This window comes from Petaurus breviceps, unplaced genomic scaffold (genome assembly GCF_028583685.1).
Source record: "Petaurus breviceps papuanus isolate PSGF00001 unplaced genomic scaffold, PetGlider_PUasm1.0 90683, whole genome shotgun sequence".
Lineage (NCBI taxonomy): Eukaryota > Metazoa > Chordata > Mammalia > Diprotodontia > Petauridae > Petaurus > Petaurus breviceps.
The window spans coordinates 124,210-148,310 of NW_027187308.1; the positions used below are offsets into that span (position 1 = coordinate 124,210).

Consider the following 24,101-nt stretch of genomic DNA (forward strand, 5'->3'; position numbering starts at 1 on the left):
CCTTCCTTCCTTCCTTCCTTCCTTCCTTCCTTCCTTCCTTCCTTCCTGAAAATTATATCAAAGATGGAATCATTGAAAGAGGACATTATAGTTTATCCTTGATAGGTATTGAAAAATGGTGCTAATATATGTGCCAATGTACTGTAGCCTTGACTGGAGTCTGGGAAAAGAACTAGACTAGATGCAGAGGTGTCAATCTTGGGCAGCTTGTGATTGGCAAAAGTTTCTCATGTGGCCTTAATCAGATGAAAATGTAATTGGGAGATGTTTAACACAATAAATAAAAATATGATACAGTATAGCTAATTTCAGTTTGTGGTTTTTTAAGTCAATATGTGGTCTGGAGGCATCTGTTTCTATTTTAGTTTGATACTGCTAACTAGAGAACTTTTTTTAGATCCTCTTAAGTGGTGATTCTCTGACTTATTTCCCATAGTTTAAAACCAATACTGAGCTGACAACCTGTTACATTAATAGATACTAATGCTATAACTTACTCTTTTCACATATGTTTTTAATAAAATAATGTTTTGGTAATACCTCTGAATATAAAACTGTATTTCAGCATTCTGCAGAACTGAGGAGAGATTCAAACATTTGGTTTGTTGGAATTGCGTTGGTTATGTATCATGGAATGGTTTTTTTTGTTACAGATTGGAGAGACCTGTTCAGCTATACTATATGTTGAACAATTTCCAATTTAAATTCTTCCTGAAAATCTGCTGGTAATTGGGACTGTGATGGAACCACATTTTTGCAAGAATCAGACATGTGCCTAGTAAAAACCAAACATGTGCCTAACAAAAAATAACTTAACCACTGAATTTGATAATAAAAATTTATTTTTATTCCATAAAACTTAATGGAAAAATGTAATGTCTTTATAAATTCTCTTTATAAGTAGATTGTAATATTCTGTATAAGCAAATGAGAACTAAATGAGGCTTAATGATTCATGAATGAGTCTTAATCTTTAGCATACACTCCAAATATAGGGAATTATACAGAGTGGTTGTCAACAGGTTGCTTTGGTCAATATAGTCTTGTAGATTGAGGAGAAAAAAAAAAAGCAAGATGAATCCCTTTATTGTGCTCTGATGATAAATCATCTTGTTGAGGTGAAGGAATCTCTGTGGCATTTTGAAATTGAAACATTGTTTTAGAAATGTTTTAATGGTGTATACTATTGAAAGCAATCATAAAGCAATAGTGGAAGGACATCTGCTGCTAAGACATGAACTTTTGTTACTCTACTTTGCAGGACTTTTGTTAAATCTGCATTAGCTTCTACCAACATTATAAGAAATCTGAGGTTTATGTAGTATAGAATGATATTTTTCCTTACACCTAACATATATTTTTAAATGTGGAAAAAAGTTACTAGTGTTTTCTTCTTTTATTTTTAAAAATTAAAAAAAATTCATTTTCTAAATTATATATAATTTTTTAAATATTCATTTTCAAATATTTTGAGTTCTAAATTCTCTCCCACCCCTTGAGGAAGCAAGCATTATATCAATTACATGTGAAGTCATACAAAACATGTTTCCATATTAACCATGTTGCAAAAGAAAACACACACACACATAACCAGGAAAAATAGAGAAAACAAAATAGTATTCTTCATCCTGTATTCAGAGATCATCAGTTCTTTCTCTGGATGTGGATGGCATTTTTCCTCATGTGTCTTTTGGAAATTCTTGTGAATCTTTTGGAAATTCTTTTGAATCATCATCTTGATCCTTTGTTTAATTTGATCCTATGCTATTCTTAATTTTAAATATTCAATAATTTGTGTTGTCCATATTCCTTCTATTCTAGTGTTACGTATTTGGGTTATGTACTTGATGTATAGAATTAATGGTCCTCAACCTCTCCCCTGTGCCCACCTCTAAACATGATGGCAAGCCTGAGAAAGCACACACAAAAAAGTTCTCTGTGGAGAACTATAGAAATATCCACCCTTTTAAGGCCCCCCAAAGATAATCACGGTCTTGTTCCTCTATTATATAATTGGTCAACATTTTTAGTATGTTTGACAGTTTGTGTAACTGAAAGTACTTAGCCCAAGTATGCAAGATGGAAATTAATATTAGATTCACAAATTCCCATCTTGAAGTTGAAACTATTACCCTATCTTAAGTACAAAATTGTATTTTATGTATTCTTTACTAATAATGCTCCCACCTTCTACATTAACTCTATGAAAATGTTTAGGACTAGGGATACCTAGAGGTACCTAGGAACTATATTTTCAGTGAAACATCTAACAAAAATCATTGATGAATGAGTTTTGTGTTATACTTTAAAAAAATAAAAATTTTCCAGATCTGTTATTATTATCAATGTAGGGAACTCCTTGTGAAGGAACTCCCTCTACTAATAGTGGTTGGTATCTGCTTTTCAATTTATTGTCTTAAAGAGCTGTCTAGGAGCAAGGAAGGCTAGGTAACTTGACTAGAGTCACACAGGCGATATTGGGAATTAAACTTGAACCTTTCAGACTCCAAGGATGGCTCTCTATTCATTTTGCCATGCTGATTATTATATTTTTTAAGCAATTGGGGTTAAGTAACTTGCTCAAGGTTACACGGCCAGTTATTTCTGGGTGTGGTGCTGAGTATCTGAGCCCGGACTCGATCCCCCAGGTCATCCCTACACTGGGGCCAGTGCTCTTACTCGCTGTGCCACTTGGCTGATTCTTAAATTAGGTTATTCTCATTGAAATGCAGCTCTTTTGTGAGGATTGGTTTTTAGTCTTGTCATGTCTGACAATACTCATGTCACTAAGATTTAATACCCTTCATTTCCAGAAAGCTTGAAGTTATTCTTGCACAATACATGGAAATTCTTAGTCACCTAAATAGCCTTTTCTCTGGAAATAATATCTCCCCTAATAGAGGCATAGGAGCTGACCTTTTCCTAGCTCAGCAAGGAAAAGGTAGTCAGATCACTGGCATCACAGGAACTTTTTTTTCCCACTATAGGAAGTTTTTTTTTCCCTTGCTCTGTTCACTCTACTCATTACCTTCTATCAGACAATTTGATTTAGTACAAAAGCACATGCACACATTCATTTCAGGCTAATTCTGGGGTGCTACAATCAGACTTCTCTGTACTGGAAGATGCTATTAAGGAGACAAAAGAAAAATGGGAATTTAGAGAATCCAAACAAGGTTAGAGGGTAATGTAGTTTCACGTATCTGTGATGGAAATTTTGAATCTCTGAAGTCAGAGATTGTCTGATTTTGAATCTCTGAAATCAGGAATCTCAAAACCTTATATATTCAGTGCAGTGACAAGAAGACATGAGGGTTTACTACAAGGTTTTTGTATGTTTTTTTTTTCACTTAGTGTATTTGAAGTCTAGAATTTATTTTCTTGAAAGATTTATTTCTAGTAGGAATGACATTTGCAGGACTTAAGTTTTTTTTTTTTTTTAAAGCAGTCGGGGTTAAGTAACTTGCTTAAGGTTACACGGCCAGTTATTTTTTTGTGGGTGCCAAGTATCTGAGGCCAGAACCGATCCCAGGTCCTCCGATGCTGGGGCCGGCACTCTTACTTACTGCACCACCTAGCCGCCCCACAGGACTTAGTTTTTATACATAAACATAAAACCTTTCAAAAATTTAGTATAGGGTGATTTAAATGAAATAGCTGAAAATTGAATTAGTTCAAATTTTGTTTTATAATCACGTTGCTTTTAACTTTTCTTATTTATTCAGTTGGACAGGAGGTGTAAAAGGAGGGGAAAAGATACTCCACATCTGTTGTTTTTGAATTCAGTTTTGTATATATACCTGGAAAGATTATTTCAATAAAAAACATTCATATAAATGTCATAGATGACATAGAGACCTCGAGTTTTGTTAGCAGTATTTTAAAGTTTCTTCTCAGAATTTTTGTGATAATTCTTAAAGCATGGAAAAGAATACAAATGATTATTAAAATATGTACACTTTAGTGTTGGTGAGTCAGAAGTTGTTACTAAGGGTTATCTTAACTAAAGACTCTCATGTATAAAACTAGACAAGCCAACATCCAGGATGATTTTTTTTATCTAGACACATGGGAATTCTAGTTATATTAAATTGACTTAAAAAAAAATCACACAATTCAATGTCTGCTTAACTAAAAGTCACTGCAGTCAAAGCAATAAATATTCCAAGTTTTAGCTTACAGTTTTACATATATATATATATATGACAATGGCATTTTCTAAACTTTTCAGAGTTATGTAAGTCTATAAAAGTCAAAGTGGTTATTTTGTCAGTATCAATTAATGCAATACTTTTATGAGTACTTTCAGTTTGTGATGGAACTATCCAAATAAACATGTGTTGTGAACTAACTGCAGCAAATTCCTTATGATTCAAATGTATGCTTCTGAGTAGACTGCCTTCTACTAATAGGTTTTATAATTAAAACTCACTTCTATTTACTTATTTTAAATATGAAGCAACACATAGAACACATACAATAATAGCTCTCAAAGCATAGATATTAGTTTAAAATATGAAAACTGGGAGTATAGGGGCAAAGTCTAAGAAAAGTGTCAATGGCATTATTTAGGAGATTGATGTATGGCTTCTTCAGATTGAAGCTCATTCATTGCACACTCATTTCCTTCTAGCAACTCGTGTGTTTGAAGAATGTCCTTGAGGAATAAAAGGATATATAGACAAATTTTCCCTTTTTCTTGCTTCTCCTTCAAATGGCAATATAAGTAGATGGTGGTGGTTTTACAATGTGGGCATATTTTTTCTTAGTTTGTGATCATGATGCTCTATTTGGATAATATCTGAATTGTTGAGATATGAAAGTTAAAATTTTTAGGCTCACTATTATTGGCTATTCCAAGTATTGATACATATTTCTAAGAAAAAAAATAGAAGAAATACAATACACATTTGTCATATTATGTACTTCCCCAAGCTTCTGGCTTTTTTTCTTTACTGCATTTAGTCTAGATTTTTCACGTGGTTTCAGTATTTCAGTATTTACTAGTCATTAAAATGAATCAGAGTGATTTTAAATGAGTTTTTTGTTATTCTTGCTGCTTTGTGGTCTTATTCTGTTTTCATGCCAGTCATTCATATGTTTTCTTTTGTTGAAAAAAAAAAAAGGGAAAATACACCAAAATTTGATAAGGAGTTTGGATTGAAAACTGAGGCTCCTGAAAGGTTTTAAAAATATTTTTTCTACATAAATTTATTCTGATGTTCTGTTTTAGATTAATTAATTCCTGGTTTTATTGACCTGGTGTCTGAAAACTCCCATATGGCACCTGCAGGTCAGCTACTAGGTAGCAAAATTGATACTTGACCTGTTTTAAACGGATGTTAGCCATTGTCCGTCATTCTCATAGCTATTCAAAATGTCTTCTAGTCTAAGAAGAAAGGGAGTCTTGGAGTTAGAGGCAATATAGCAGTTTTATTGAAGGTCCTTTTTACCACCCCAGAGTAAACTGGAACAAGCTGATGTGTCCATCTGAGGGGGGAACTCCAAAAAATACCTAACTGCTTTTTTTTTCTTTAAAATATATTTGTTTTAGAAATTTCAAATTCCAAAAATTCAGAAAGTTGCTGGCATTTGAAGAGGTTTAGGGTACTTCTAAATTCTCAGAAGCTGATGGGTAATTAATTATATACCTCTTTGTGCAATTAATTTGCTTCTTTACTTTTTTTCTTCTTATCTTTTTCTTTCTTATATTTAAAGGATTAACTGTCAGAAGCTTTCCTACTGCTAAAGGAAAGAGGCTTTATTTTTCTGTAGCATGGTAGATCTCTAAATTAGCCCCCCTTCTGTTTTTAGCCATTTTCATTCATCAGGTAGACAGCAGAGCAAGACTGATTGATTGAATCCTGTAGTCATGTGAAAGTGACTGTTTCTATCATGATGTTGCAAGACAAATAATTTGTTTGATGTCCTGATTTATCCAAGTAGGTGTCCAGGGGCTCTTCATACGATAATTAATGATAAACTTGCATTGCTTTCTTTTTGAAAATGTTCTAAAAGGAGTAGATTAAGCACTAGGCTGGAAGTTCCTATTCTGATCCATTCACTATAGAACCAGACCAATTACACAAACACTTTGACCAGCTCTGTTATCATTTCAGTTTTATAGAGTTTTTATAGGGAGGTGGTCAAGAATTCTCTTTGATGCCTTCTTCACTCAAGCATCTTATATGCATTTTAATCACCATATTTGTCAAGCAGATTTAATAAAATGTGTTACTTTGAAAATAAGCTGATTGTTCACTTTGCCTTTTCTAGTGTCTTCTTGTGTCTCATTGATGCCCTCTGACCTTCCACAAACAAGCCTGTATCTCATCCCACTGAAAAGTTGGGTTATGGGTTAGCATAGTAATATCATTCAAGTGGTAGCAAGTCACTCACCTAAGTCATGTTCTGTAAATGCTTTGGTGCTTCATGTGGTAACTTTGTTTTTATAAATAAACACTATTTGTAAAATTGGTTTGGTTCTCTCCACTCCCATTAATGTTAGTCTTAGGTATATCTGCAATTCTATACCAAGCTTTTTGGGAAAAAAAATCCTAATATGATTTTATAATGTCTCACAAAATGATGCTGTCTTTTAGAATTTTTTGGGGAAAGTTAGAGTCAGGCATGGAATGGGCACAAAATATCTATCACTGGGCTGGTGCCTGAGGCTTTTCAGAGACTATTTCATTTTCTTGCTTATTGAAAAAGCTCCAGGAGGTCCACTCTTCTTGCCTTTAGGGTAAAATGCATACACTTTTGCCCAGATTTTAAAGGTATTCACAATCTGGCTCCAGTCTTATGTTTTCAGATTTATTGAACATTAATTCTCGGGACACTCTACATTTTACAGCCATGCTGATCTTCTTACTGCTGTAGGTGAGGTTTCATTATCAGTGTTTGAACTGTCTGCCTCTGTGCCTAGAATGCACTCTCTCACCTCTACCCCCATGGAATCCCTAGCTTCCTTGAAGAGTTGTCTCCTGGTATTTTCTACTAGCAACCTATCTTTCTTCCCTAGTTGCTTTTGCTCTGTCTCCTTTACTTTTCATCTACTTTTATATGTTCTGTATGGCCATTTTGATCTTAGAGGGCAGGAACTTCAATTTCCCAGAACCTAACACAGTTCCTACATAGTTTGTCCTTAATGACTGGTTTTGGATTGCCAGTAACTGTGGCCCTTACCTTCCAGTAAAACTTTATCAGAGATTAGGGGAGAATTTCAGCATCTCTGCAATCTTGATCTTGAAATTCAAGATCCTCCACAGTCTGTCTGCACTGAACTATTCCAGCTTTACTTCATATGCGTTCAGGTACTTCATGTTCTGGCCAAGCTGCACTATTTGGGGGCTGTCTTGTTCTTGTCCTACCTCCCTCAATCTCTCTCTCTCTCTCTCTCTCTCTCTCTCTGTCTCTCTCTGTCTCTGTCTCTCTCTGTCTCTGTCTCTGTCTCTCTCTGTCTCTCTGTCTCTGTCTCTCTCTCTCTGTCTCTCTCTCTCTCTGTCTCTGTCTCTGTCTCTCCCTCCCTCCCTCTCTCTCTTCCTCTCCCTCCCTTCCCTTTCTCCTTCCCTCCTCTTCCATCTCATTCTCTGAAGTTTAAACCTCTTCCGCTCTGTCTCCCCTTTTCTTCAAATCATCTTGCTTTTGAACAAAGATAATTTAATACGTGAATTGATTACTGATTATTTTATTTATTGAGTGCCTACTATGTGCCAGGCACTGTTAGGTGCTGGGAATACAAAGACAAAAGCCGTACAGTTTCTAACAGTTTCTACCTTTGTAGATTTTATATTATTCTAATCAGGTAAGAAATACATATAGGTACATGCAAAGTAGAATCCAGATAATTTTCAGTGCAAAGATATATTAGGAAAGACAATGCAGAAGGTGGTACTTGAGTTGAGATTTGAAGAAATTTGGAGGTTCTAAGAGGCATAATTGAGGAAGGGAGTACATTCTAAATTTGAGGAACAGCCAGTGCAAAGGCTGGTAGATGAGAGATGGAGTAAAGAGATATAAGAAAAATAAAACAGCCAGTCTGGCTAGATTTGAATAGTGTGACAACCAGTCTGGCTAGATTTGAATAGTTTGTGTGAAGGAAACTTATGTATAATAAGAGTAGAAAAGTTATTTGGGATCACATTGTGATAGGTTTTAAATGCCCAAGATATAGGTTATATTTTATATCAGAGGTAATAGGGAGCCAGTGGAGTTTATTGAATAAGGAAGTGACAATGTTTAGATATGTACTTTAGGAAAACCACTGTGGTGGCTTTGTGTAGCATGGGTTGGAGTGTGAAAAGATATGTAAGACATTAATAAAGAATGTCTCCAGAATCTTTAGGGAGAGAAAATGGTAGGGAAAAAGAGTGATAAAAGAATACATTATGTTTCTCCAAGAAATGAAAAATGAATTGTAAATATTTCATTTACAATGAAATATTGTTTGGGAATATTTTGCACAATATTCCCAAGTTTAGGAAATTGCACACTATGGATAAAACCTTCTTTTTCGGCATTCTTCAAGTTCACAGACAGATTATTTGGATCTTTGAGTTTAGATTCTCAAAGGAAATGGGAAAGGAAGAAAATAGCAACCAAAACTTTTTTTTTTCAATTTCATGTTAATAATTCTTTGCCAAAGAAAGGTACTGCTAGCACAGTTCCTTTTTTTTTTTTAACTGGAGTTTAAGATGTGGAGTAGTAACATTGTTACCCTGTGGTGTAACTTGTATTGGGTTATTTATTAGGATTACTTAGAGAATACTATTTTAAGGGTACCACAACTTTTTTGGTAGCAGTAACCTTTTTCTTAGGTATTATTCAGGGGGAAAAAGATATCTAAGGTGTTTTTTTTTTATTGTTCTTTGTGGATGCAAAAGCATATTTAGCCCTGTTTTGGTGGAAGCTGATAAATACTAATAAATAGAACGGCAGGAGGAAAAGGAATTAGACACAAAGATTTTAAAGAAGAGTAAGAAATATCTTGGAATTCAAGGCAGGAAGATAATGACCTGTTATCTAATATTAAGGTGAAACATTTATTTTCTGCATTTAAAAATAAAAAATAAAGGACAGTGCAAGAAAGAGTAAGAGATAAGAAACCTGACACTTAACTGGATGAATTAACACTGTGAGATGGTCTTATCATTTTATCACAGATTTTCTTTTTTTTTGGTGGGTGGCCTATTCCAAGCATTAAGAAAGGAAATATTTCATTGGGAAAAAAAATGAGGCTGTTTGCCAAGAGCTCCTCCTTTCCTCATCTCACATCATTTAGGCATCTTCCTCTACTACATCTTTCTTCACTCATATCTCGTAAGAGGATCACAGGAGGAATTTTTGAGGAAAGAGGCCTTCATCAGAGAAACTTGCTGTTAAAATTTTTTCCCCTAATTTTCTGCTTTCCTTCTAATCTTGACTGCATTAGTTTGATTTGGCAAAACCTTTTTAATTTAATGTAATCAAAATTATCCATTTCATATTCCACGCTGCTTTCTATATCTTGTTTGGTCACATATTTCATTTTCCATAGATCTGGCAGGTAAGCTATTCCATGTCCCCCTAATTTACTTGTGGTATTATCATCCTTGCTGTCTAAGTCATGTACCTATTTTGACCTTATCTTGGTATATGGTGTGAGATGAAAAACTGATTTCTTTTGAAAAATTTTCAATGATTGTCACATTTGCTTTACAGTCAGTAAACTAGCATTTATTAAGTGCTTATGCATTTTTTCCTCTTAATGCACATAGTTTCATAATTGAAATATGTGTAATCTAGTAATTTAAAATTATATAGATTAAACTCATTGGATATGGAAGTAATCCTAAAATTCCTAGGGAAGCAGCTGGATAGAACAGTTGATAGAACTCTTGACTGAGAGGAGGGCCTGAATTCAAATAAGTCCCCAGACACAATATCTCTGTGACCTGAGCAAGACACTTACCTTCTCAGCCTCAGTTTCCTCATCTGTAAAATGGACTTGATGATGCTAAGGTCTCTGTTACAGCTCTACCTCAGAGTCTTTGAGCCTCCCATTTTCACAGATATAACTGAGGCCCAGGAATTCACATAGCTGGGACCAAAACAAGTGATTTAACTCTTAATTTTTTCCTCTACTTGGAAAGTTTTAAATTTACACCTTATATTAAGGTCACCTTAGAGATGGCAGCTATTTGTGAGGTTTGTTTCTTTTGCTCTTAATGGTAGGAGCAGTTCTTGATAGACAAAATTCCCATGACAAACTCCTTGCATAATAAGAAGGTTGGCATGACTACCAAAGTAAATCAGATAAACTGAAGAAATCATTTCTCAACCATTTGTGTGCAGGTTGGCTTCCTTAGCTGTTTCAGAGAGTTAGAGAAGTGAGATAATGCTTCATTAACCTGTTCAAGCTTACTGAAGTTGATTTATTTTGTATATATTGCAGTTTCAGAGAAGTAGAAAATGGCATGTTAAAATTCCATTCAGGTTGCCAGGTGTCTCTCTTTTACATTGGTTCAGGTGAACTACTATAGTCTTAGATTGGACTTAGAAAACTCCTGGGCAGGGAACTAGCGTCAGCTAGACCTGAGTCAGTCCTGGTTCTTAGATTTTAGAGACTAAAATAATTTTGGGGTTCCCTCAGTCTGAAGCTGTTCCTGAGGATTTGCTTTGGTTCATCTCTCTTCCTTTCTCCCTCACAAATTCCTATAATCTATGTTGTATGCCAGCCCTAGAATGAAGGGGAATAGAATCATAGCAGGTATCTAATTCAGGTTCCCTGAGATCACAATGAACATCAGTTCTCTCAAAGCTTAACCTCTGAGTCTATTCTCAAGGGATCCCAGTAGAATTGGGCTGTTTCAGACATCCTGGCTCTGTTCTTTTTTTCTTTTTTTGGAGGGCAATTGGGGTTAATGACTTGCCCAAGGTCACATGGCTAGTAAGTGTTAAGTGTCTGAGGCTAGATTTGAACTCATGTCCTCCTGACTCTAGTGCCAGTGCTCTCTCTATTCACTGCACCACCTAACCGCCCCGACTGACTCTGTTCTTCTAACCAGCATGATGACCTTGGGCGAATCTGTCACCTTTCTGGAACTGAAGTTCCTTATTTTGAAAATGAGGGGTTTGTACTAGACCTTCTTTAAGGAATCCATTTCAGATTCTAACATTTTATGATTTTAAGACATTCTATAGACACTATGAATAAGTTGGAATAGTGGCCCATGTATTTGTTTTCATAATTAAATGATTTTTTCTTTTTAAAATCTAACTTGGATTCCTATTTCCTTATTTTCTCTTGGATTACATTTGTACTTTTTAAAAACAGATTAAGACCTTGTTATAATTTTTAATGGCAGGAAAAATTCTTTTTTGACTTTAAAAAAGCCTTCCATTAGTATTATTACAAACTGAAGATTTCTGCAAACTTCTTTCTGCAATACTTCTTAAAGTATAGTTCTTGCATATTGTTTCCATTGAGTCTACCTTAGAAGCTTTATCAAACAGGCACTTTAGATAATTGTTACATAAAGAGGAAAAGACTAAGTTCTTATAATTCTACATCCATGTACATCCTACAATCATTTGGTTTTTTCTCATCTATTCACTGTTTTGTAGGTAGTAAAAATTAGATATTAACATGTACTTTTTAATAGTAATTTTAATTTCTTAGTTTTTATGATTTTTGCAGCTATTTAAAAATACTTTGGAAAAACCTGACATTTGTGGAAATGTCTTTTAAGTGAGTTATCCCTTAATTAAGATTAATAACTCTGGAATACCCTAACATATACCCATGAATACACACATGCAAATTCTTCTCTATATTCATGCTACTGGTAATAAGAATTTTAAGAGACAACCTATCCTTCTCCTGTCTCCCCACTCCTATAAGAAAGAATCAGACTTGGAGAAATATTTGTAACTGTCCTTTAAAACCTATTTCACAATATTGCATTATAAATCTATTTTATTTATCAGTTGTCAGTCTCCCAGCTAGTACATTTCCCCATAAAATTACTTTGTATCTATTTTCTATACATCTATATATTTCATATACATGTCTCCCTTGGCTAGATTGGAAGGACAGCAACGGCTTCATTTTTGTCATAATATTTTTAATGACTAACAATACTTGGCACATAGTAGGCATTTCATAAATGCCTAATTATGAAAAAGACTTTATTTTCAGTTGTCATGCTTTGTTTTGTTTTGTTTTGGCTTGGAAAAAATATGTTTTGCTTCTAATTTAACTTTTTTATTTGGACACAGAAAGGAACATTCTCTACGGATAGTTACCTTCCTGATCCAAATAACTTTTCCATATTTAGTATTCAGATTTGTTTAGTGATTTTTCACCTTAGGGTAGAAGTGGCACTGACCTTCCAGTAAGAAGGGCTGCATTGAGGACCCAGCACTGACACTTGATACTTTGTGTTCCTTAGGAGTGACCTGACCCTCCATGGGCTTTATTTTCATCATCTGTGAGATTTTCATATTCTCTCTCTCTCTCTCTCTCTCTCTCTCTCTCTCTCCCTTTCTCTTTCTTCCTTTCTCTTTTCCCTTTCCCCCCCCCCCCAATCTGTCATCTGTCTATCCCTGTAATTCCATTTTCTTTTCAATCTGGATTGTTCTCACTTGACTATATCAGTGGTATTAAAAAAGCTACTTGCTACACTGTTTACCAAAAATTATAATTTCGATTATTATCCTTCGTTTATTGTTTCTACAGTTGTTTATTTAAAGAACACCACCACCATCACCCCAACCTAATAACAGTTTAATTCGTCTGATGAAAATATGTAAAGTGGACAGGTAGGCTTTTTCATATGATTTTCTTCAGTTTACCACTTATAATAATACAACTAAGAGGTAGATAAGATGATGAGAGCCTTCTGTGTCTATGGATTTAAATCAGCAGAATAAATTGATGTTGTAAAGCTTCCTCTCAAACAAGTATTTCAAATGTATATGGTAAGATAACAAATCACTTAACACAAAAACTAGCCGTATGACCTTGGGCAACTCACTTAACCCAATTGCCCTCCAAAAAGCAAAAAAAAAAAAAAAAAGATAACTGATGGATCTTGGGGCCCCAAATCTTAACTTGGAAGAATAGTTTTATTGGAGGCAGCATGGCATTGTGGAACTAGCTGTGGCTCGTTCTGAAATTAGCCTTAAGTTCATATCTCATATCTGATACATATGACCTTGTTTTCTTCACAAAATGAGAAGGTTGGACTGGGTCAGAGGTGTCCAACTCAGTCCAGTGCCTAGGCAGGAACCAGACTAAAGTGTAATTAGGAAAATGATTACTGATCATTTTATTGATTGAGTGCCTAATATGTGCCACGAACTGTTAGGTGCTGGGAATACCAAGACAAAAGTGGTATAGTTTCTACCTTTGTGCATTTTATATTATTCTAACCAGGTGAGAAATGCATGTAGGAACGTACAAAATAGAATCCAGATAATTTTCAGTGAGGAGATATATTAGGAAAGACTTAACCCAGAAGGTGGTACTTGTGTTGAGATTTGTAGGAAATTGGAGGTTCTAAGAGGCAGAGAGTTGAGGAGGGGAATAACAAAATAAGTAAAAATATAATGCAGCATAGATAATATTAATTTTCAGTTTTCTATTTCTATTTGAGTTTGACAGGATGGGACTAGATAGCCTCTGAGGTTCCTTCTAGATCTAGCACATTCAGTTTGTCAGCAAGCTTTTATTAAGTATTTTATTGCCAAACAATTCATGCTGTTCAGTGGTAGAATGAGCTACCTTACTGTAGGTCTTAAGGGGCTTTGGAGGTTGCTTGTTGGAGGTGCTGTAGAGGGTCAGATTGGATGGGCTTTGAGGTCGCTGGCAACTTTACAATTCTGGGAATGACTCAGTAGCTTAGATACTTCTTTGATTCTTCAATTCTTTCCTCATCTATAAAATGGGGATAATAACAGCACCTACCTCCCAGGGCTCTCGTGGACATCAAATGAGATAATATTTGTAAAGCACTTAACATGGTGTCTGGCACACAGTAATTGCCATATAAATGGCAGCTATTGTTATTGTAGTAGTAGCTGTTGCTGCTCACTCTCCATCACTTCTAACAAGCAAGGATTTGCAAAGGTCTATTGTGCTGACCTCTGAGATTCCGCTTGTACCTGTCTTCTTATCATTCCTATTGTTATTAACTTAATTTAGTCTTTTGGCAAGCATTTATTAAGTGCTTACCATGTCCAGGGCACTATTGCTGTTTCATAGTTTAGGCTGTCATTACCTTTTGTCTATGATTTTAATAGCCTTCTAAGTATCTCCCTTATTCCAGTATCTCCCCAAGTTTTCCTCCTAATGACTGCCAAAAAAAAAATTTTCTTTTGCATTTATATGATTACTTCACTGCCCTGCTAAGAAATCTTCAGTAGTTTCCCCTTTGCAGTTGCCTTCCTACTAAACCGTATTAACTTACTTTCCAGTTTTGTTCTACTCTCTTGCCAAAGCTCTACACTATTTTTCCTGCCTGAAATACACTTCTTCTGCATTTTTGCCTATTCATATATTTTCCCTGCCATTTCACTTTTGGATTCTTCTAATTGTTAGGAAGGTTTTTCTTTACATTAAGCTTAAATCTGTTTCTTTGCATTATTCAGCCATTTGGCTTAGTTCTATGTTCTAGGACCAATTAACAACAAATCTAATCATCCTTGTAAAAAGCTTAAGTGGTTTTTTATTGTCTCTAGGATGAAATACAAAATTCTTTGTCTAGTATTAAACAAAACAAACCTTCACAGTCAGGTTCTCAACTACCTTTCAGATCTTTCTTTATATTAGACCCCTTCATAAATTTTCAGTCAAACAGGTCTTCTCATTGTTCATATAACTACATCATCTGCTTCTGCACAGGTGGCCCCCATGTGCAAATCACTCCTTCCTTGGTTCTTCCCCTTAGAATCCTTAACTGCTTCCAAAAGCACAGTTTAAATGCCGCTTCTATCCAGTCTACCACCTACTGGCCTTATTCCATCCCTGGACAAAGAACCTATTATTCCTAAAAAAAATCTGATCAATTACCCCTTTCAGTTAAAATTGATCCCTTACTCCTCTCATCACATATGTAGCTATAAGATAGGTAATACTTGACCTCTCTTATGCAACTAATCATATTCTAATTATCATAAATATTGTAGTTGGTTATCTCATTCTGTACAAAAATAATCTTCCAAAATTTGGATGAGCTGGTTCAAAAGACCAGCATTTAGTGATTAGAGACTGGAAGATCACTCATCAGGTGTTATGGAGAGGAGGTTCCTCATCAGCTGGAGTTGGGATGAGATTAATTCTGAGATTTCTTTTGATTTTGAGATGTTATGTTTCTATATCTATTTATATCAGGTCCCTTCTCCATTCCATTCACACTGACCTGTAAGTTGCATGAAAACAGAGAGCATTATGTCTTATCTGAACATTTTATTTTCTCTATGCTTAGAATAGTACTTTGTATCTGAAGGGAACCTGAAACAAATTAAAATGCAGTTGAGAAATATTTAACAAAATGAATAAAAACACAGTACAACAAAGATATTGTTCATTTGTGATTTTTAAAGTCAATATATGACCTGTAGGGATCCATTTCTATTAGATTTTGATACCATTGCCCTGCACTCCCCAGGAACTTCAAAAATATTTTTGAATTTGAGTTTGAATGTGTAATGGAAATGCAGATTTAAACATCTTCCCTGCCCCTAGGCCATTTGATAGGCTTAAGAGACTCTGAGAACCTTCCTTGATTTGAAAATATACTCTGCCCCCTAATAGGCTGAATGTGGTCACATGGAGCATGTGGCAGGAGGCTTGGTTTTCAGGAATGTCCACACCTTGGTGCTTTGTGATTGGGCAGTGGGTAAAGAGGGTTGTTACATTCTCTGAGCCAGGAGAAGGCTATATAAGCCCTGATGGGAGGCTTTGCTTTGGGGCTCACTTTGAGAAGTGTTGTGTGACTTGATCAGAAGAGACTCTGGGCAGCTGTTGAGAGCCCCCCAGCTTTGAAAACCCAGATGTTGATGTTCCCTCTCTGGTAACTGTGATTAGGTATGGATGTTTGTAATGGTTGGACAGTTTGGAAGCCTATCTGCTTGATAGGTTTTTTTTTATTTTCTTGTAACTTCTGTCTGTATACTCTGAAGTTCGGGGTGCTGACTTTTTCCCCTGAACAAGGTAAATGATGTATGTTTGATTGATTAAAGTAAAATTGTTAACCCATTTTGAGTTGCTTTCCTTTAGCGAAGCAGATCTAAGAACCTGTGTTGGCAGCCACCCTGGGGATGCTGGGGTGCTTGCTGCTACAGAATGTCATATTTTAGATGCTTTGTATATATGTTCCATTCCTATTAAATGTTTGTAAGACCCTTATGGATACCTCTTCATCTTTGTATTACTAGTACTCAAATCTAGTCACATATACCTATAAGATGCTTAATATTTGGAAAAATGTTTATTGAAAGAGACTTAATAAGTCCCTAATTGTCAACATAAGAGTAAAATATTAGTAATGGATTTCCCAATGGTTCCATGCCCCTCTATCATGCCAATGTTGGCAGTTGTGTGATTTGACCATCTTCTTCTTTTTTTTTTTGAGGGGGGAAGGCGGGCAGTTGGTGTTAAGTGACTTTTCCAAGGTCACTCTGCTAGTACATGTTAAGTGTCTGAGACCGAATTTGAACTCAGGTCCTCTTGACTCCAGGACCAGTGCTCTATTCACTGTGCCCCCTAGCTGTCCCTTGACCATCTTATTCTTGAGAGTAGTTCTTTTAGCTTTGTGCATAGTCTATTGATTTCTATTCTGTTGGGAGTTCATTATTTCAACTCCAAGCATCCATAATTTCTTTTGTTTGGGTATTGCTTATTTCACTAAATATTAAATATTCTTTCACTATCAACCAGCCTAACTAATGAGTCAAATGTCATTCTTTGTTGGCCAGCCTTCTGATGATGACCCTCTTGAAATCTACTAGGTTTTCCCCTAAAAACATAGACAAATACATTGCTTCATCTGTACTTGAACCTCTTCCAGTTTGATATCGGACCTACTTGACTTGGTATTTTCTGGCAGAGCCTTCCAGAAGCCAGTCTTCCTCCATGCCATTGCAGTAGGATTTTAGTGTAGCATGAATTATAACAATGTTTTATCAAGTCAGTTTTTACATGCACACAAAAAAGTAATACAAGACAAATCTGATTTTTCAGTTCAGTTCTTAAAACATTTTATAATAGAAGGATATTTTTCTGAATAAAAAAGGATTTTTAAATGTGCAGAATAAATTCTTATTTTTGTAATATACCAAATAAAAAAGATATCAATAAGCTAATGAAAGCAGGGGGAGAAATGAAGATAAGAATATTCATTTGTATTTGGTTCAACTCTTGTCTTTGAAGTAATAAATAAGAAAAGAATGATAGCATTTATATAGTATTTTAAAGTTTGTAAAGTACCTTACATATATTATTTCATGATCCTCACAGCAACCCTGTGTGATAGGTGCTATTATTACCCTCATTTTGCAGAGGAGGAAGCCTAGGCTGAGATGTTAACTCCCTTTCCCAGGGTCTGACAAGGCTGGTTAGTATCTGAGACAGGGTTTGAACTTTGGTTTTCCTAGCTCCAGATCCAGTATTGTATCCACTGCGCCACCTAGCTGCCACAAATGATCTCCACAGGTAGAACACACCACATTAAAAAGTTAACCCAATGCAGAAGATGGTTTATGACTGCCATTGTGCTTTAGTTTCTGCTGATCAGAAGAGTAAAACTAAGGAACATTTGTATTCATTTAGAAAACAAAGTAAGGAAGAATAGCAAATATGGAAAATAAGAAAGAGTTGGTTATCCTTATAAAAACATCCTTTTGCATTTGTGTATCAGTTGGAAAATTTGAGAAAAAAGTGGTGAGCCCTTTAGCCATCTTAGAACAAATGTATTTAATCTATAGCAGCTCTTTTCTGGCAAAGAGTTGGAAATCGAGGGGATGCTCATCAATCAGAGAATTACTGAATAAATTGTGTTATGTGATTAGGATGGAATACTATTGTGCTATAAGAAATAATGAGCAAGGTGCCCTCAGAAAAACCTGGAAAGACTTACATGAGCTGATGCAAAGTGAAATGTACTGCACACATTTAGCTAAGAAGGGGAGGGTAGATAAGATAAGTTATATATAGGTAATAGGGATGGGAACAATATAAAGAGGCAGTATGCTGGAGAACATATGATAGGAGGGGCTCAAGAGTTTATAGAACATTTGATCTTAGCAAAAAGGTGGAGAAGGTGATACTGGTGGAGGATATTATATTAAACAAAATAAGAAAATGATTTTGCTTCAGTTTGGAAAATAAGGGAACTAAAAAATATTTGGGTATCAGGCTAAGAGGGTTGTGGTATAAGGTGGTTGGTTAATTTCCTTATAATACAATCATAGGTCTAGAGTTGGAAGGGACCATAGAATTCATATCTTCGAACCCCTCATTATAAAGATAAGGGAACTGAGGCCTAGAGATATGAAGAGACTTGACCAAGGCTGTACAAGTAGTAAATAGAGAATCAAAGTTGTCTTCACACCTAGGTCTTTATCCATTATGCTATGCTACCTCCCTTTTCATTTGATGATCTTTTCACCTCTTTCCAGATAGATTTAAATACTCCAAGCTCAAAGTAGAGGTTTGGTTATACACAGATACTCATACAGACACACATATATATGTGTGTATATGTATGTATGTGTGCACATGTGTATATACATACATATGCACACACATATACATATATACAAATACATATACAATTATATGTTTAAAATCTGAATGTGATGGGTGTCAGTTGCCACAGAAAAAGATCACCTAGTTCACTAAAAATAAAAGATTGAGAGCTCCAAGTTATTGCTAAGTTATATGTGAACCATAAAAGTAGGCAGCCAATCAAGTCATTTTATAAAACATGTTTATAAATTTCAATGATTTAGGGGTTTACCTTTTTTTAGAAGAGCAATAAATGTGGCCCCAAACAAAGTACAATTTTGTTATTTGGGATAAATTGTCTCTACTACCAGTCCTTTTAAGATATGCCTTGAAGAAAATATTTTGGAATTATTGGATCTCAGCATTTTTCAGCTTCATTTTAGGCATTACGTTGCTGAAATACTGATCTAAAATGTCAAAGACCTTTTTTCCTGGTAAGTGGAGTGGAAGGAGAGATTAAGAAATGAAGTAAAAATTAAAACTGCTTTTATATTGACCTTTGGTTTAAAGTATTTTGGTGGTAAAAATAGAGCTAACCTATGGTTCCAAGGTATTGTTGGTTTTCTAATACTATGTATGTACTAATTCCCAAGCAGAGTGCACCATTGGCATCTTTATCTGGATTAAGTGTTCTTAATTTTTTTTTGCTTGTTTGTTTTCTTTTACCACATAATAACTTCAGATTAATATATGAATAGCTGAATTTAAACGTGTGCATTATCCTTTATTTCATTTCTTCCCTTTGCCTTTCAGGCGGAATCTCACCAAGCTGTCTCTCATCTTTAGTCACATGTTGGCAGAAATCAAGGCAATCTTTCCTAATGGACAATTCCAAGGGGATAACTTTCGTATCACAAAAGCAGATGCTGCTGAATTCTGGAGAAAGTTTTTTGGAGACAAGTAAGCATTATCCATTTGTATTATTCAAACATATCATTGGAGAAAATTGGTTTGTTTTTTTTAAAGCACTTACAGAATTTGGACTTAATATGGTATTTTGAGTCTTAATATAAGTAAGCCTAATAAAGTGAACCCTGCTAGCCAGATTAATTTTATTTAAAAATATTTTGTTCCATTTTTCCTGAATTGCATTTGAGGATATATTTATTATTAGAAAGTAAATGTTTTAGGCACTTTTCCTGTATTTCAGGAACATGATCAAAATAGGTAATTTGACTAAATTTATTACATTACATTCATTACATAGCTTTGCTTCTTCAGAAGGATTCTTATGTTGTACATTACCTATAGTTAGTGTATACTATGTAGTTTCTTTTGTGTAAAAAGAAAACATTAACATTATCTGAAATCAAATATCCTTTTCTAGGCACTAAGAAGTTAGCCTCTCAATATTATAGTAATAAGGAATTTTCTTTGACAGCTAAGTTCTTTCTTATTCTTTTGTTGTTGTTTAATAATTAGATGTTAGAAAAGCAAGAATCAAATAGCCTTTTGAGTTTATCTCCCAGAAGTGTTAGGAAAGCTATGATTCAAAAAATAAATGTAGCTTTACATAGCCCAGCAGTTTGCTATTTCTTGCCCAAATTATATTACTTTTTCTGTGCTCACAGTATTTGGTCTCATTTCTTGTCTTAGCATCCAGTTATTATTCCAACTCTAAACTTGACTGTTAGATTTTAAGTAAACACATTATGAAAATCCTGTTACATCTAGTTTAGGTAATTATTTTTGAAGTGATGATTCTTAAAAGTAAAACAATTGATTCGATTCAGTTCAATAAACAGGTGCATACTCTATGCAGGATACCTGACTTTCATAAGTTATTTGCAAGGTATGTCACAATTAAAGACAAAGTGATTCTTGTTTTGTATTCCTAGGATAATATTTCTATGATGGACTTGATTCTGTGGCACAAAAAAGATTTTGGTGAGCTGGGGATTGAGGAGGTAGTATATTTCCTAAGAAGATTTTGTTTATTTATTATTCTTAGAATCAGTGAACATACCTTATTTTGGATACTTTAGACACTGATGGAATCCTAATATTTGCCAGTATATACAAAGCCTGTTTATCCATTCTGTAATTATTTTGTGTTAGAAATATCTCTTATTTGTCTCTACAAAGAGACTTGTAAACCTACTTAGAAAGGTAAGCAGAATAGATTTACATAAAAATCCAGGAAGCTCGAAGAGACTAGGAGAGATGGTTTGCTTGTTAATAAGCTTGAGAATGGTAAAATTTGCCTGGACAATTTTTTCAGTCATTCAGTAGAAATATATTAAGCACTGCTAAGTGGCAGACAGTGCAAGGCCCTGGGGAATAAAGATATAAAAGTGAAAATGCTGTTGGATTCTATGCTTTTTTGATCCCTTCTCTAAGACTACTTTTAGAATGCTGCGTTATGTCAGTATATTTAAGCCTAAACTACATAATGATCTAAGATTTTGTGTTGAATCTTTAATGAAATGGTGACCATTTAAACAATTTTTAAATTTGATCCTTAATTTTTAGATTGTGGTTTTGTAAGCATGTTTAATTGATCATTTCTGTGCAAAAATGTAAAAGTCTACCCAACAATTTTGTGCAAGTGAAGTTATATTTGTTTGATAGTAATCTTCAACTCTCAGTTTAAGGAGTGGTCATGGGTTTTGTTTATCTTGTCCAGGAAAAATAAAAATTAGAACAAGATATTGAAATAAAATGAATTCATTTCACTATGAATGCTAGAGTGAGCTAAATAAATATTTTCTGTGGACCTTTCTAACCTGGATGTCTTCATCATCATCATAACTAGAATTTATATAGCACCTACTAGCCAGGCACTGTTCTAATAAATAAGCATTTTACACATATTTAATTTGATTTTCACAATAATCCTATGAGATATATGCTATTAGTATTGCAGTTTTATAGTTGAGGAAACTGAGGCAAACAAGAGATTAATTCAGTTGCCCAAAATCACATAGCTAGTGTTTAAGGCTGGATTTGAACTCAGCTCTTCCTAACTCCAGGCCCAGCATTCTAATGCACTGCACTTCATAAAAAATTGGCAAAAAGATGAGAAATAAAAGCTGAATCCCATCTGGTATCTTTTTAGTACCCAGGAGAAAAAAATCTCTTTATGGCAGTTATCTCAAGGCTCAGATGGTCAAGAGAGGAAAAATCTTGCAGATGTTTCTGATCTGAAGATCTAATTTTAGTAGCAAAAGACTGAGATGGTTACTTTCCTAGAAAATCTCTTAAAAGAATGATCCAACTCAGAGAATATGTCCAGAATGGTCACCCCTTGAGAATATACTGATTCCTGAAGGGGTTATAAAGGAAGCAGGCAAATCCTATAATTTAGGGGCCCTTCCTTTTTAGTAGATACTGGATAAAATGTTTGAGCCTACTTTTGAAGTTCTATATTAGATGTGAAGTTCCAGAATTGATATCTGGAGTTGCAGAAACAGTATGGCACACTATTTCAGTGAATATGTACATAATATGTTTTTGGCCCAACTGGCCTACTCAGTGCAGTGCTTTTGAAATCAGGGAACCTGGGACTTGGGTTTTGCTGTGGGTTTTTTTTTTTTCTCCACATGTCCCTAGCAAGTCAGTTAGCCTTTCTTGATTCCTCATTTGTAAACTGAGGGGAGTTGGACAAGATCAGAGGAAGCCTCTTACCTGGTAACTAAAAATAATTTTCACATTTTTAAATGAATTTTTGTGATGCTTAAAAATGTAAAAGAAATATTCTTCACTCATAGGTAGTACACAACTAAGGAACAAGTTGCAGGCCATTTGTCCAACCCCTGGACTAGGTGACCTGTAAGATCCCTTCTTGCCCTAAATATTGACTCCTGTGACATCCTACCTCAGTGCCTTTGAATAATCATCCTCTCTTCCACCCTTCCCCTTCGAATATTCTTGTTCCTTCCTTTTCCTTTTGGAACCCCTAGTATTCAACACTCAGCTCATATCCTATTCTTTAAAAAAGACTTTTATTCATATTTCCTTAGTTTTCAGTGTAAATCAGCCCCTCCCCTCTTGAAATTGCTTCAGTATTGTACGTAGTTCTATAAATTGTAAGTATGTTGTATTCCCCGTCCCAGTTGAATGTAAATTCCTTGTGGACAGGGTATTTTGTATTTATATCCCTTAGTGCCTAATACACCACCTGTAGCATAGTTAATCCTTACTAAACTCTTGGTAATTGATTGCAAGGCTTGGGAAATATTGATATACAATATAATACAAAATTGCTATTAAACCATTTTAGATGCTGAGAGTGCTGGGGATGTGTTGAGTCTCTGTTCTATTTCAAAATGTTTCTCTGATTAATTCTCAGACCTTCTAGAAGTTAAAAGGTGAATCGTCCTTGCATGTTACTCTACCTTTCATAAGAGTAGCCTTTGACATTATTCTTACTCTCATTCAGAACTGAAGCATTTTGCTAATGTAGAGGAATCCAAATGAACAAACCAAACTATATATAGGACAAATAGGAAATAATTAATAGAAGGAAGGCACTAGAATTAGGAGGATTGGGAAAGTTTTTCTATAAAAGATGAGAACTTAATTGGGACTTAAACCAGGGAAGTCAGTAGATAGAAATAAGAAGGGAAGCCATTCTAGGTGTGGGAGACAACCAGGAAAAAAAAAAGCCTCTTCCAAATGCCTAGAGCTGTGAAAGAGTATCTTGTTCATGGAATAACTCGGATTGTTGAATTAAGCCATTAGCTAAGACATATTGGCACTGAACAGTTTTGCCTCCGTTTTAGTATACTTAACAAAAATTGTGATAATTTTTAAAAAGTTAAGATTTTTGTTCTGTAAGAGACACATTATGTCATGACTTGCTGCTCTGAGACTATTAACCCTACATATAAGGAGACCTCTTCTTAAAATTTAAGAAAACTCTTATGACAAAGTTTGGATGACCTTTGAAATAAAACCAGCAGTCTAAGTTTGCTAAGAGCAAAGTTTCTTTCAAGAGAAAGTTTCCTTTTGCTTGGGACCTCTTATGTAGAGAATATTCTCTTGAAATATATCTGCTGATTCCTTGTTTAGAACTGCCGAAGTAAAGGGGCTACTGGGACTGAAAAACGCTTTTTGAAATCTTATATTTTAAGTATCTGTTAGATAAATGGCTATACCACCTAGTCGAATGGGAGATTGTTGAAGGACTGATTAAAATGAAAAGCTTATTTTACCTCTGTGTCCTGTAGACAGCTCTGTTTGAGGAAGCCACTTTATCTCTCCAAAGCACTTCCCTATCTGAGATGAGCCAGTTTTAAGCACCCTCTATGCCCTGTATATGTAATTTTTTAGGAAGAACCCAGTACCAAGCATGAAAATTATTAACTGTTTGCCTTTTTGACACCTG

The 24,101-nt window shown here is 34.9% G+C and overlaps 1 protein-coding gene across 8 annotated transcripts in view; it reads left to right on the top strand.

Annotated features, from left to right (window-relative positions):
• The window catches only part of CBLB (Cbl proto-oncogene B), a 226,288-nt gene that overhangs the window by 82,826 nt on the left and 119,361 nt on the right, over positions 1 to 24,101 (top strand). For all 8 annotated transcript variants that reach the window (XM_069065293.1, XM_069065296.1, XM_069065299.1 and 5 more), the window contains exon 4: positions 19,526 to 19,672. In XM_069065293.1, coding sequence (XP_068921394.1) covers positions 19,526 to 19,672 — 147 coding nt within the window. The remainder of the gene's footprint in view (positions 1 to 19,525; positions 19,673 to 24,101) is intronic.